This window comes from Myiozetetes cayanensis, unplaced genomic scaffold (genome assembly GCF_022539395.1).
Source record: "Myiozetetes cayanensis isolate MyiCay16 unplaced genomic scaffold, myiCay2020 scf23, whole genome shotgun sequence".
In the NCBI taxonomy this organism is placed as follows: Eukaryota; Metazoa; Chordata; class Aves; order Passeriformes; family Tyrannidae; genus Myiozetetes; species Myiozetetes cayanensis.
In genome coordinates, this window is record NW_026087445.1 from 7,495,723 (window position 1) to 7,509,519 (window position 13,797).

Genomic DNA, 13,797 nt, shown 5'->3' on the forward strand with positions numbered 1-13,797 from the left:
AGTGGGTGAACCCACCTTTAAAGGTGAGGAAATGGAAGAGGTAAAGCGTCAAGGCTGGGATTTATTGTGTCCAGTCCGCCTGGGGTGCGGGCTCCTTCCCACCTCCGTGTCTGTGGATGTGGGGTTTTCCTCTCTCCCATCCAGCCAGGTCCAGCTTGGCCGTAGCATCTCCTTTGCAGGCTCTACGGGTGCTGGGAATCACGGAGCTGGGCTGGGAAGGAGTCACAGCCCCTGGAAACGTGTGCACCCCAACCTGTGCCGCGTGGGGACGGTGATGGGGAGCCGGGGAATTTCCGTGTTCGGTAGATGATGGAATTGCTCATGTGAGGACGAGCTGGGCAGAGCAGATGTGAAGGGGATTATGGGCGGCTTTTTTGCACGCGTGTGTGCACACGTGCAGCCAGGCAGGCAGGGCTGTGGGCTGCGGGCTGCGAGGCACATGGGAGCCTTGCACCCCTCTGCACAGCCTGGAGACCCCAATGCTCTGGAGAGCAGAGGAGAGACGTGGGCACAGCACTGGGGGGGCCCACAGTGGTCGGGGGCAGCATCGGGGTTGCAGCTCTTCTTGCTGGGCTCGTGCAAGGCTGGGGCTGCAGCCCCCAAGGGGTGGGTTGGCTGTGGGAGGAATGGGCAGTGCTGTAATGTGGGTTGGTCTCTGGCCGTTGGTGTTCAGTCCTACTGGGATCCCTCCATGCCTCAGTTTCCCCCTGCAGCAAAGCAGGAGTGGGATGGCTGTGACTGGCTGTAAGGGTCGCTGCCCGTGCTGGGTGCCCCTCCGTGCGCTAAATCATTCCAGCAAACAGCATCCTGGATCATACCGTTACACCGGGAGCTTGCCAGAGCCCCAGACTTTCCCTGGAGAGAGGTGGGAGAGCAGGTGCCGACCAACCTGTTTGGCTTCCGCGGTGGAAACGACAGCAGGGAAGGGAGCGGTGGGACCCGGCGGCACCGGCAGGGCTGCTCAGGGTAAACACAGACGTGGCTTTGCTTTTCTCTCCCGTTCCCCCAGCGATGCATTTACAAGGTTTATTTGAGCTCTGCTCAAAACAGCCCCCCAGGACAGATTTGGGAAGGGACACCCCGGCGCGGGGAGCGGGCACGCGGCGGTCGCTGCTGCCCGCGGGGCCCCGGCTCTGCCGCCGGAGCTGACCTTCCCTCTCCGCTGACCTTCATGCCCATCAGCATCAGCTTTGCTGCCTTTCCACGTCTCGGGATGCTGGGGCTGGCAGTGGCTGGGGTGTGAGGCTGGGCAGCTGTTCCTGGGGGGTGCAGGGGGCTTGGCAGAGCCGGAGGGAGGTGGGGGTGCGCTGGGCTGGATAATTCAAGGACTTGGGCTCACTAAACAGAGGTTAAAAGGGGAGTGTTGTGGTCTGTTGGGAAAATCATTCATGGGAACCTCTGCTGTGGTGCTGCTCATTAGCCTCCCCCATCGCTCTTGGGGGGGGGTGGTGGGGAGGGTGGGAGGGCACAGCCACTGCTACAGGGGGGGCAACTGTGTTGGAGTTGGACTCAGTGATCCTCGTGGGTCCCTTTCAACTCAGAGTGCTTTGTGAAATCTGTGAATTCTGTGGGTTGCCCACCAAGGAGCAGCCATTCCCCATGGCCTGTCCCTGAAGGAAATAGAGATGTAACTGGTGTGGAAAATCCACACAGAATGGGTGTCCCCAGAACAGCTGGGGAGGGGTGGGCACTGGGTGCTGTGAGGGGCTGCCACTGTGCCTCGGGGTGATGGGGAGCAGGGCGCTGGATCCTCGTAGGTGTCAGCGTAAGATCCCTGGATGCACTGTCACCCAGGTGTCACTGGAGGGGTTTTGGATCAGAGCACGCCCAGCTGCTTGTCTGGAGGACCCTGGAGCATCCCTTGAGCTGAAGTGTGCCCCAGCCTTTACATGCTCCCTTGAGCCATCCTATTCCCACAGATACCCAAGGAAATGCCATAAGGAAATGGCAAAACTGCAATATTGAGGTCTCCCCAGTGCTGCACCTGAAGTATGTGATGTGTTTGTGCCTTCCCACACACAGCCTCAAGCAACATGCCCTTTTTTTGGAAACATTTAATATACCAAGCTGCCGGAATGATGGATGGCTGAACTGCCCATCAGCTGGATTACAAATGAGAAGAGTCATCATCCCAGTTGGGGTACCCGAATTTCCACAAGCTGCCAACAGAAAGGCATTTGAGGACTCATGGTTGAACTCATCAGTGTTTTGCTACTGGCCTCTGTCCCTGCCCAGTGTCACCTGTGCCTGCACCAGCCCTGTTTTTGTTCCATGTGCCAGTCGAGCCGAACCTGAGTGATGCTCCAAGAGACCCTCCTGGTTCTCTGCCGTTGTTCTCCTCTTGGGCCTGCTCCAAAGCCCACTGACAGTCCTGGAAGCCATTCTCAGATGGCTCTGTCTGAGAAAAGAAAGTGTTGAAATACCACAGGAAACTGCTGTTTTTCTGAAATATCTGACCAGAGATGGGAAAAAAACCCCTGATTTTGGAAGAAAGGTCAGGTTTTTTGTCCTGTACCTTAGCTCTCTGAAGTTTGTTTCAACCAGGAACTGGCTGGAGTTTGGACATGGAATGGGTGCAACTGTCCCCGAGGGAGCTCTTTGATGTGGCTGTGGGTGCCACTCTCCTGGGGTGCAGGAGGAAACTGGGCTGAGTTTTGTTCTTCCAGCTGGAACCTTGACTTGGGTGCCCATGTTCTGCCTGCAGCAACTTCAGCAAGTACTGGGAGGCACAAAGAGGCAGATTTTGGCCACTGGGGACCCAGCACACTGGCATACCAGGGGGCATGTGTTCTGTGGCTATCCTGGTGGCAGCCAGCCTGGGGGGCACTGGGGACACCCACAGCCAGACCAGGGCTTTTGTTTTGCCAAACTGATGGTGATTCTGGGTGTTTTGCAGCCGGGTGCTGAAGTCCTGGGGCATGGATGGCTTGGAGGCAAAATCCCTGACTTTGGCCTTGTCTCTGGCTTTGGTTCATTTTATTCACTCACAGCAAACATCTGTTTTAACCCAGTGCAAGTCCATTATTGCCAACTTAACTGGACTCCTGTCAGGACCTGATGTGCAAATACCCTGGCAGCAGAGGAGGTGACTCCGTGCTGCAGATCCCACCAGGAGCAGCAGCTGCCCTGGTGCTTTGCACTCCTTCCCAGTGGCTTCCCAGGCTCTCTGTGGCTGGGGTGGCTCAGTGTGCTGGTCCCTGTATGTGGCTGGTGGTGGGCTTTGCACAGGAGTTCATCACCTTCATCCACTGCTCGGCGAGGAAGAGATCACAAAGCAAGACAGGCAGCGCAGGCAGGGACCAGCAGCACCCACTGCTCTCCTGCTCAGTGCTGGGCCGGGTACCTGGCGAGGGGGCCAAAGCCTCCCCTTTGAGAAAGAGGAAAAAATAATAATCTCCAAGCCAAGGAGCTCGGAGCTGCTGGGAGGGTATTTATCACGGCGAAGAAAAAGGCTCTGTTCCCGGGCTCTCCGCAGCGGCTGTTTATCACACTCGCAAGGGTATGGAGAAAATGTTCCATTTGTTGGGTACAGCCGTCAACCCACACAGCGTATAAATTAAGGGCTTTTACATGCAGGGTTCCCGAAATAAAACACACACACACACACAAAAGAGAGAGGAGTTTTGTGTTGGCCCCAGTGCGCTGCCTCTCCCTGGCTGTCCCTGCGCCCCGGCCCCGTCCGGCGCTGGCTCCGGTTCAGGAATTCCACATTATCTCCGACCGTTTCCAGCTTCCTCAGCAGGGAACAGCTCTGCTTCTGTCTTCCTGCAGCCACATCTGGAAAGTGTTACGCCAGGGTGTCAGCCGTCAGAGCAGGGTGGTTGGCATGTGCTCCCCCCCGCCCTCCCCGGCACGCTCGCTCCGGACGCCCTGCCTGCCATCCTGCCTGCTCCATGCCTTGCCTTCCTGCCTTGCTGCTCACCATCCTGCCTGCTTGATGCCCTGCCTGCCATCCTGCCAGCTCCATGCCTTGCCTTCCTGCCTTGCTGCTCACCATCCTGCCTGCTTGATGCCCTGCCTGCCACCCTGCCTGCTCCACACCTTGCCTTCCTGTATATTTGGTGCCCTGCCTGCCTGCTGCCCTGCCTGCCACTGCACTCAGACTTCAAGCTGCCTTCCCCAGAGGGGCTGAATTTTCTCTACCTCCCTTTTTTGGAGGGTTTCGAGGGAGCTTTTGTAGCTGCCATGGGAATGGTGGGGTCAGACAGAGGGCTCCAGGGACCCCCAAGGGTTGGCCTCTGCAGGGATGCTCTGCTGTAATCAGGGATGCTCTGCTTTGGTCCTCATCTCTGCTGTGGTCCTTGGCTCTGCTCCCTGCATGGGGAGAGATGCAATGTAAATCCTACTCTTCACACACTTTGCAAGGACTCCCTGCCTGCTCAGGCGAGTTTTCAACTCCTGGCCCTGTTTCTGGGCTGACAAAACCCCACATCCCTGAGCTGTAATGGAGTAGGGATGTGGTGCTGCATCTGTTGAATGCTGGGGGATTAAAGAATAGAGTCTGTGGGAGGTGAAACCTGTGTGATTCCCCAGTGCTCTGGAAGGTGTCTGGGGAGGTGCTCCCTGCACCGTCCTTGCTTGTAATGCCTGTGGGTTTATCCTACCAGGATTTCTTCATATGTAAGGGAGTACCTGGGCTGTAAAGGCATTTGGCTGCCACCAACAATGCCCCAGAAGAAATCCCCACTGGACACCAAGAGGCCCAGCTGGATGGTCTTAAGGTCTTTTCCAACCTAAGTGTTTCTGATTGCAGCAGTTCCCTCTGTGTGTTCCTTGTGGAACCCTAATCCTTTGCTGCAGGTTTGGGTGATGCTGTGCAGAGGGAGAGAGCTTTGGAGAGTGCAGGTAGTTCAGGGACTGATGTGCCCCTTCAGAGCAAAGGACAGGGGGAGAGCTGATGTCTTGGTTTTTGGGCTCTTGTTGTTAACCTGGCAGACCTACCATTATGGGATTTTAAAATTAAAGGAAAAAAAGAAAAAGAAAACAGGCCTTGGTTTTATAGACCCTACAGATGCATCCAGCACCAAACTGATCCCAGATGCAGCTCCACTGTCAATAGTGTTACACGAGGGATCAATCCCCTTCATTGTTTTATGTGGCCTCTACAGCATCATCAGCTAATTAAAGCTAATGGGTCCCAGAGCAGCACTGACAGCATCTGATCCTATCAGCCCGCGCAGCAGTTTTAACTCCACGGGCCACTCCAGAGCTGGATCCTGCACTCCAGACCCTGGCAAAAGCCTGTATTGACTTGGGGGATCAGGCTACAGATCAATGGGAGCTGTTGTTAAACAAACATCGCCGGATTAATGTCAGCTCCGCAGGGGGAGGAGGTCGATGGCTGCTAATTCGAAGGGGGTGGTAGGGAGGAACAGGATACGGTGACAGCGGTGACAGGGGATGGAGGGGGAGAGGCCAGACTGTTAAAATGCTCCCGGTGTCTGTGGCAGTGTCTGAGCATTTCCCAATCTCGGGTTTATCATCACCCTGGGCGGGAGGCTGTGCTGGAGAGGAGCCCAGTGGTGTCCCCAAGGGCATTGGAGGTGCTTAAATCCCTTTGCTTTGTGCGTCAAGGGTGGCAAAGTGGCCTTGGACTGTCCCCAGAGGGGACAGGGACCCTTGTGTCCTTTCTGCACACTGGCCTTGGCAGAAGCATCTCCCACGTTGTGGTGGACCACTAAATCTTGGGTTCCTACTTTCCCTTTTCTTGTGGCTCCCGTTGTCCCTTGGCTGGGGCTCAGAGGTGCCCAGGGATGCGTGTTGGGAAGGTTTCCATTCCCACAGTCAAACTGCCCTGTGCTGCAACCAGTGTGTTTGGGACTCTCTTCTGTTTTCCCCTCTTTTTTCTCCCATTTCTCAGTTTCTCAGAAAGTCTTTATCCCACACCTGCAGTAGCAGGACTTTGCATTCCCTTCAAATTGTCCATGACTTTACCAAGAGGGAGACACCGAGGAAGGCTCCCTCCCACCACCTCCTTTTCAATCATCGCCCCCTTTATCCGCATGCCTCTTATCCAGGGTGTTTCTGCTGGGATTAGTGGGAAGAACTGAGCAGTTATTTGGATGCTGGGCTCAAAGGAGGTGGCAGGAGTGCTCCCGGAGCTGTTCCCAGCTGACATCTGGGTGCTCGGCAGAGCTCCGGTGTCAGCGCAGCTGAGAGCAGCAGAGGAGGTGGGAAGCCCCAGACACCTGCAGTTTGGTTAATAAATATTTATTTGGAGGTGACAAATACTCTTCTGCATGAAGCCAAGTTAGCAGAAGGAGGGTTGCGGGGGAGTGACGGGGTGTGCTTTTTTTTTGAGGGTTTACCATGGGGATGTCGAAACGAGCAGCTGATGAACCAAAGGATGTTGAAATCCACATTCATTTCCCTGACGCGGGCTGCCTGACGTCAGGGGACACAGGAAACATCCCCCCCCTTGGCAAAAGAGTGCTTGGCACAAGCAACCCTTGTCCTGTGTGGATGGTGGTGATGGGGCTGAGGGCTGGGGTCGCCTCCCTCTCATGGGTAAGATGTGATGGCAGGGGTTAGGAGCCAGGAGGATGCCAGGTGGGGGTCTGGTTTGGATGATAAGAAGGGTGAAGTTTGATTCTTCTCTTAAAAAGGAGAAATGAGCGGAGGGGAGTCGGTCTGGGGTGGGAGGGTGATGGGTGCTGTCACCTCACCATGTCTCTGGTGGATGATTTTTGGTGCTGGGAGTGGGGACTGCGTGGATGGCTCGGGGACTGGCCCTGGGGAAATGGGAAAAGCAGCTTCCGTTTCTCCCCTGGTCCATCTGTGTGTGAGCTGGGGAGGGGAAACTTTCTGTGTGGGGACTGTTGGGGACTTCCTATATATAAGACCAATATTTAGCACTCTAGACATCCTGTGTGGGCATCGGGGCTGCCATGTCCTGTAGGCAGTGGGGACAATCCCGTCTCCCGTGGCTGTGACATCCATCCCTGCCCTGAAGCTGCTGCTCCTGCTGATGCTGGGCCCTGTATTGCAGAAGTGCCCGTGGCCCCTCCAGCTGCAGAGAGCGAGAGGACAAGTCCTGCAGCTCCGTGACGGTGACTCACTGTCTTCTGGCTTCGGAGGAAGCGGCTCTGGGATGCTGATGTGCGTGGGCAGCAGGGCAGCACCAGGCTCTGCCCTGCCACATCCTGCAGCAGCTCAGCTCCGTGCCATGCTGGAGCAGGAGCCTGGGATATGGCAGGATGTGGGTGTCGAACCCTCTCCATCCCTTGCATGGCATGTGCTCCCGGCACGTGATGCGGTGTGTGGCACATCAGGATGCTGGGGCAGTGTGCTGCTCCTGGGGCAGACACAACCACTGGGACTTTCTGATCTCAGTTATGCTTGTGCCAGGAGGTTTTTTGTTTTGCAGGGACCTTCCCTGGGGCTGACAGGCCTCACTTGGCAGGTCTGCAGGCACCAACCTTTGCAAGCTGCTTGATGAGAGCTCTCCTGGATGCTCCTGGCTCTGTGGGTCCTTGCACCCTGTGGTGCCATGGAGTGGGGAACCGCTGTTGTCCCCACTGCCACTTGCTCCTCTTCTCTGCAGCTGCATGTGGAAATAGGTTCAACCAAGTCAAACCTCTGGAAACTCCCAACCCTGGCGTGGAGGAGGCTTTACCCCTCCCAGGAACCAGGGAGTGAAGCTGCCAGGCCACGTGTGAACAAGCACAGAGGGGCTGTCCAGCTGCCCCACTGCCCCTCTCCTGTGGGCACAGGGGGTGGTGGTGGCAGAGCTGGCAGCGACGGAGCAGGAGGGAGATTAATAATAGAAGCGCTGGCATCCGTTTTAGATTAGCGAGAGAAAGCTCAGTACCCATCTCGCCCAGCATGTAACTTTAATGCCGAGATAATGAGCAATGATATTTATTTGTAAAAGATCTGGAGATATCGCTGCCCGGGGAGCAGCCAGGAGCTGTCAGAGCCCGCTCCAGCCCCGCTGCTCCCGGCTGTAACCCAAGCGCTCTGCTCCGTCCGGCTCACTTTTCACGCTCCAGCTCCGCTAACCGAGCAGGACACGTGGTCTGACGTGGAGCCCTGGCTAAGATTTGCTGAAGCTGCTCGTGATTTGGGCTCTTGCAGGGAATATGTTGTTTGTCTGGCAGGGTGGGCTAGGAATGTCCCCCAGCACCTGCAGGTCAAGCTGCCGGGACAGGGTTTAAACCCATCTCTGAGCCTGCTCTGACTCTGTCCCTTGGAGCATCGAGATGTGCCCAGGGAGGGCTGGCAAGGAGGATGTGGGATGCAGGGAGGAGGTGGCATGACATCAGCTGAGCTGGTGAGGAGTGGGTGGTGTGGAGAGTCTGCAGGCAGGTCTGTCCCTCCACTGAGCCACTGTACTGTCTGAGATTTTGAGGGGCTGTTCTGGGGAGTATGGGGAGACAACTTTTCCTGGTGGCAGGAAAACATCCTCCCAGAGGATGTTTGTGGGGTCTTGTGGGCACCTGGACTCCTTCAGACCCCCCCAGGTTGGGAACAGGGCTGTTCCTACTTCCCCTTCCCTGCCAGGGTTGCTCCAGGAGGGCTGAAGGATGCAAGCACTGCTGTGCCCAGCGTGGTGTTGTGTAACTGGCCAGGAGGCAGGCTTAGGCTGCCTTTGGCAGGTGGGTGTCCCTTCCTTATTAAGCCATCCCCGGGGTAATTAGTGGGTTAAGTCCTGATGAGATAATGCTCCATTATTTTTGTGCTATTGGGGGATTAGGAGCAGTGGGATTTCTCAAGGGCTTTATCTCCGCTAAGGTCCTTGGGCTGCGCGGCACGTTTGCAGGCGGGGAAGAGGACCTGGGCTCTGCCAGCCCTCCGGCACCATCCTCTCCCCAATCCCCGTGGTGGGCACGGGTGCAGCGAGGGGGAGCCCGGCCCGGCGGGCTGCCCGTGCAGAGGCTGCCGGGGCTGCTCCGGGAGGAATCTCCTTTTAGTGCCGGTGCAGCCCCATCCATCACGGCGCTCCCGCGGCGGGGGCTGCGCGCCAGCGGAGCGAGGAGGTGACACGTCCAAATAAACAGGGAGGTGGGTGGTGCGCGCCGAGGCAGGGAGCGGAGGGCGTCCCGGGGGGCTTCTCCCGTGATTTATGGCCGAGACGACACGGAGCTATCAGCGCAGCCTCTGGAAGCTGTTTACTAACAGTGCTCTTTCCTGGCTGTCACACCGGCGTGGGCTGCTCGTGGTGGGGCTGCAAGGACAAACATCCCCCACCCCTTCCCCTGCATTGCTCCTGCGACACGAGCAGCTCCCAAGCTGCTCTTACCCTTCCCGGGAGCCCGGCCAGGGACACCCTCAGGGTGCTGATGGGGTTGGCGTTCAGCCCTCTGAGAGATGTCCCAGAGATGCTCCTGTGAAGGAGTTGGGGTAGCTGCAAGCAGAAACGGAGTAAAATGTGCTTAATGAAACAGGCCTGGCTTGGCGGGGGCTCCCTTCCTCCTGCCACCCTGGTTGCAGCCAGCCCTTGAGCCAGAGGGATGGAGCTGGCATCGGAGCGGGGAAGCAGGCAGGCTGGATGCGGGCCAGGCTGTGCACTTGATCCAAACACAGCTGGAGCTGATCTGATGAAGTGAGAGGTTAAGAAGAGAGCATCTGTTATCTAAAGGGGACACACAGTGGGAAACTGTAAGCTCTTTATTCCCCCCACCCCACCCCCTCTGTTCAGCGCATCATCCCTGACTTTATTTCTTTGATTTATTAAGGAAGCCTGCGCTTCCGGGGCTGTAATTAAGTGCCACTGTGCGAGCTTTCGATAGCGCGTGAATGATAGGATGGTTTGCACGGTCACCGTCTGCTCAAGTGCTTTAGGACCCAGATAACACGAGGAGGGAATCCTGCTGCCCACCAGGGAGCCGGGGCTGAGTCACGGCAGGGCTCAGCCGAGTGGAGGGAGCAGGGAAGGATGCAGGAGCCACTTAGCACCGCGGTTCAGGAGGGGATCCATGGCCCAGGCCACGGCTCAGCTGAGTAGGGAGTTCACATCCTCTTGCTAAAGTCCATCACAGCATCTTTGCAGGCTGCTGGAGGCGAAATCAGGTGTTGCCCCTCCCAAATGTCCTTGTTGCCTCCCAGCCGTGCATTTTTGTGGGTGCAGAGAGGGGACCACGGACCCTCAACTGGCTCCTGGATGCACCAGGGTGCCCTCCCAGGGGTGTTTTTAGGGTAGACATGGCTTGGACATCCCTAGCCTTGAAGAGCAGCCAGTGTCAGCATCCTCAGCATCCTGCCTGACGTGCAGGTTTCCCTCCACTGCCGGAGGAGTTTGCTGGCAGTGTTGGTGTGGAGCCAGGGGCTGGGGAGTGCTGGCCGGCAGCAACTCCTGCTGCCTCCGCCAGCCGCTGGAAAGGGGCCAGTGTTTGGAGCCACACGCAGCTGGAGGTGCCACGAGGAATTCACTGGAGCTGTGTCACCCTCCTGCCCCTGTGAGGTGTTACCCTCTGTCTCCCTGCACCAGCAAAGGCCCCGGGACAGGGGTGGCATTTCTAGGCAGACACGCAGAGGATTTATTGTAATGCCAAGGGAAGGGGCTGCGTTAAACCAGGAGCTTCAGGCAAATGGTCTGGTTTGCATTCCCACTTGGCATCTCCGTGTGCCACCCTCCGGGCTGCCTGGCACAGGGGTCTCCCATCGTGGTGCCCCTGTCGGTGTCCCAGGCCACGCTGGGACCTGGCAGTCACTGTTGATGTCTCTGGCTTTTCCCCAGGGCTCAGTTCTATTCCCAGGGTGGCTGCTGAGCCTCCCTCTGTGCCCAGCAGCGCTGCTCCGACACCCCACTCAACCACTCCTGGGTTTTAGGCAGATACAAATTTCTTTTTCCTGTAAGGAGCATTTCTGATACATAAGCAGGATTATTTTGGTGGCTTGGCCAACAGCCACAGGAGGAGCGAGCTCAGGGTCTGGAGGAGAAGAGATAATCCCCCCCCGCAACCCTACGTGTAAATAAACTTAAAAATAAAAAAGTGACAGAGATTATTTGCCGCTTAATGAACTGAAATGTCCAGCCTCCCACCGAGCGGCGACATTGTTTATAAACTACAGAAAGGGCTTTATTTTAATGGGCAGTAAATCCCATTCATCCCCAGCCCTGGCAGTCCGGAGCGTGCGGGATGAATAGGCTGGCGCTGACCGCAGCCTCCTCGCTCCTGCATTCCCTCTGGCAGCTTCTCCCATGGGTGTTTTCCCCCCCTGTGCCCACATTTGCTGTTTTCCTCTTTTCCTCCTCTCTCCTAATCCCCTCCACCATGCTGATAACAGGGTTATCTGGCCAGGAAGAGAGGAGGAATCCGTCCCTGTGCCTCGGCATGTCACATCCGCTCCGTTTTGTTTATTCGTTCGAAAAGCGCTCCCCCTGTTCTGTCTCTGGGTGGCAGCTGGAGGGTGGCCCGAGATAATCACAGCCTTATTTTTTATTTATTCCTCTTAAATAAAGGCTCCCATAGCCTGCAGGCAGATTTTGTCCGGTTGCCCCCATCCTGCGCTCCTTGCCCTGTGAAGAGGGAGTGATGGTCATGGGAGCAGAATCCCGGTCCTACAGGCAAATCCCACTGAGGATCCCTCTCAGAGTGGACACGGTGGCTCTGATGTGGGGACAGCTCCACTAAATGTGGCAGAAGGACAGGCAGGACCACAGCAAGCAGTCAAGTAGTTGTAGGCAGAAAATACAGATGAATATTCTGTTTTGGCCAGAGAACTGTGGAGAATAAATATGCAGTCTGAGCATCCATGGAAACGAGAGCGTCCAAGCTGAGGGGTGAGGCAGTTGGGAAAAGTTTTGCTGATTTGGATTGAAAGGGGCAATGACAAGTTTTCTGAGCTAAAAGCAGGTTTGGAGCTGGTCAGACCTGCAGGACACAGGGCTGTTAGTGGGAAGCATGTTGGTGAGATGTGGGCTGGGGGCTCTCGAGCCTCTGGGAAGCGTTGGGAGCTGATACCTGTCATGGGAGAGGGACCACAGTCAGGTCAGGTGGGAACTTTGAACGTGCCTGACTTTCCCAGCACTGCAAAAGACTTCTGACCATAACTCACAGGGTGATGTGCTCCTAAGGCAAGAAAGAAAATAGTAAGTTATCTATTCCTGCTGGAGTTTAATATCCATAATCTGCCATTAATCAAACTAGGGCTGTAAGATCCTTACTTAGGCCTAATCAGTGTATAATGGATTATCTACAGGAACTAATAAAAGGTAATTATCTATGCTTTGCAAGTTCCAATTACTGTACTTATATGATCAATTAATTCTTGTAACAGTTTCACAGGTGCAATTTGTGTGACAACATTAGGCTGACTCCGGGCAGAGGCTCAGTGCCTGCCTGGCTGCAGGGATGCCAGCAGGGATATGGGGAGAACAGCAGAGATGCCAGCAGGGATGGCTCTGAGCTGAAGGAGGGTAGATTTAGAGTAGATACTAGGAAGAAATTCTTCCCTGTGAGGGTGGTGAGGCCCTGCCACAGGTTGCCTGGAGAAGCTGGGGCTGCCTCTGGATCCCTGGACGTGTCCAAGGCCAGGTTGGAAGGGGCTTGGAGCAGCCTGGGCTAGTGGAAGGTGTCCCTGCCCATGGCAGGGGGTGGGACTGGATGAACTTTAGGGCTGTTCCAACTTAAACTAGTGTGTGATTCTTTGACGTTGGGGGCAGCTGGTGCCAGTGGCAGGGATGTTGCCCTGCTGGCACCACCTCCCCCACACATCCCAGGTTATCCTGATTGCTGCACCTGGAAAAGCCACCTCCCTGCAGGGAGCTGAGAGACAGCAAAGGGCTGTCCTTTGCAGACTTCCAGCTGTGCATGGTGGTCCTGCCCCAGCAAAAGCACCTCTGCCCTGTGCTGTTCCCTCCCCGGGTTCAGCAGCCGCTCGGCTCCATCCGTCGCTGCACATCCCAAGGGACATTGCCCCGGTCTCAGCGTCACCTCGGGGACCCCCTCTGCTCCCTTCCCATGCCCCTGCCCGCCCAGCACAGTGAGCAGAGGCAGCTGGCTCCAGTCATCTCCTCCTGCCTGTCCTCGGGTCCCTCTCGCCGGCTTGCAGAGTCATTGGAGGGTCTTAAAGGAGGAGGAAATATTCCAGCAATGTCTGTGCAGTTTTAGGGATGGCTTAAAATTACAATAAATTTGAGACACTTTACATGTCCACTTGGGGCCCAGCATTGTTGTGGTAATTTGAAGCAGATTGAGGCAAATGGCAGATCTGAAGGGTCTTGCAGGACCAGGGCATGGAGGAGGAGAGGTGGTGGGGATTGAAGGAAAACACCATTTCTGCTGTGCCGGTTGGAATCATGGAGCCAAATCCTCCCAGGCTGACCTGTATATCTCTTTACAATGGTACAGCTCTGACTCATGACTCTGCCTCTGTTTTTTCCTTCTCTCTTGGGGGATTTTTTTTAATCCAGTGTTACCTTCTGGTGTCCTCAAGACTGTGCTGTGTCAGGGTATGTTTTGGGTGAAGCTGCTCACTTGCATTTGGGCCCTAGAGCCAGGTCTTGTCCCTGAGGTGGCCTTACTGAGACGTGGGGATGTGTCACCTCATCCCTGCCCACAGGGTTTGAATACTGAACCAAGCCTTCCTTGGGATCCCAGGCCCAAGGGTGTTGGGGAAGGTGTTTGATGGGTTGAAGGAAGTTTTCTCAAGATCTGTTCCGAGTGGTTCTTTCTGTTTAATTTTGTTTCAGCCTTTGCAGAGGGAGTTTCACATCACTGCAAAAGAGCAGAAACAAGAAATTGTTTCAATACAAAACTTGTGTTTTTTTAAAAATAAAAAACTGTCGACATGGGATCTTTTGAGAATTTCCATTGTTACTTCCCCCCAAACACGAAATTAATTCATCTGTGT

General features: G+C 55.8%; 1 protein-coding gene across 3 annotated transcripts in view; it reads left to right on the forward strand.

The window, feature by feature from the left end:
- The window catches only part of RXRA (retinoid X receptor alpha), a 103,836-nt gene that overhangs the window by 35,767 nt on the left and 54,272 nt on the right, over positions 1-13,797 (forward strand). The window contains exon 1 of one of the 3 annotated variants that reach the window (XM_050319893.1): positions 6,491-6,507. The exons of 1 other annotated variant lie outside the window; for it this stretch is intronic. In XM_050319893.1, coding sequence (XP_050175850.1) covers positions 6,504-6,507 — 4 coding nt within the window. In that variant the 5' untranslated portion in view covers positions 6,491-6,503. Of the gene's footprint in view, positions 1-6,490; positions 6,508-8,846; positions 9,004-13,797 lie in introns of those variants that run through there. One more of the 3 variants, XM_050319894.1, reaches the window with a different exon arrangement.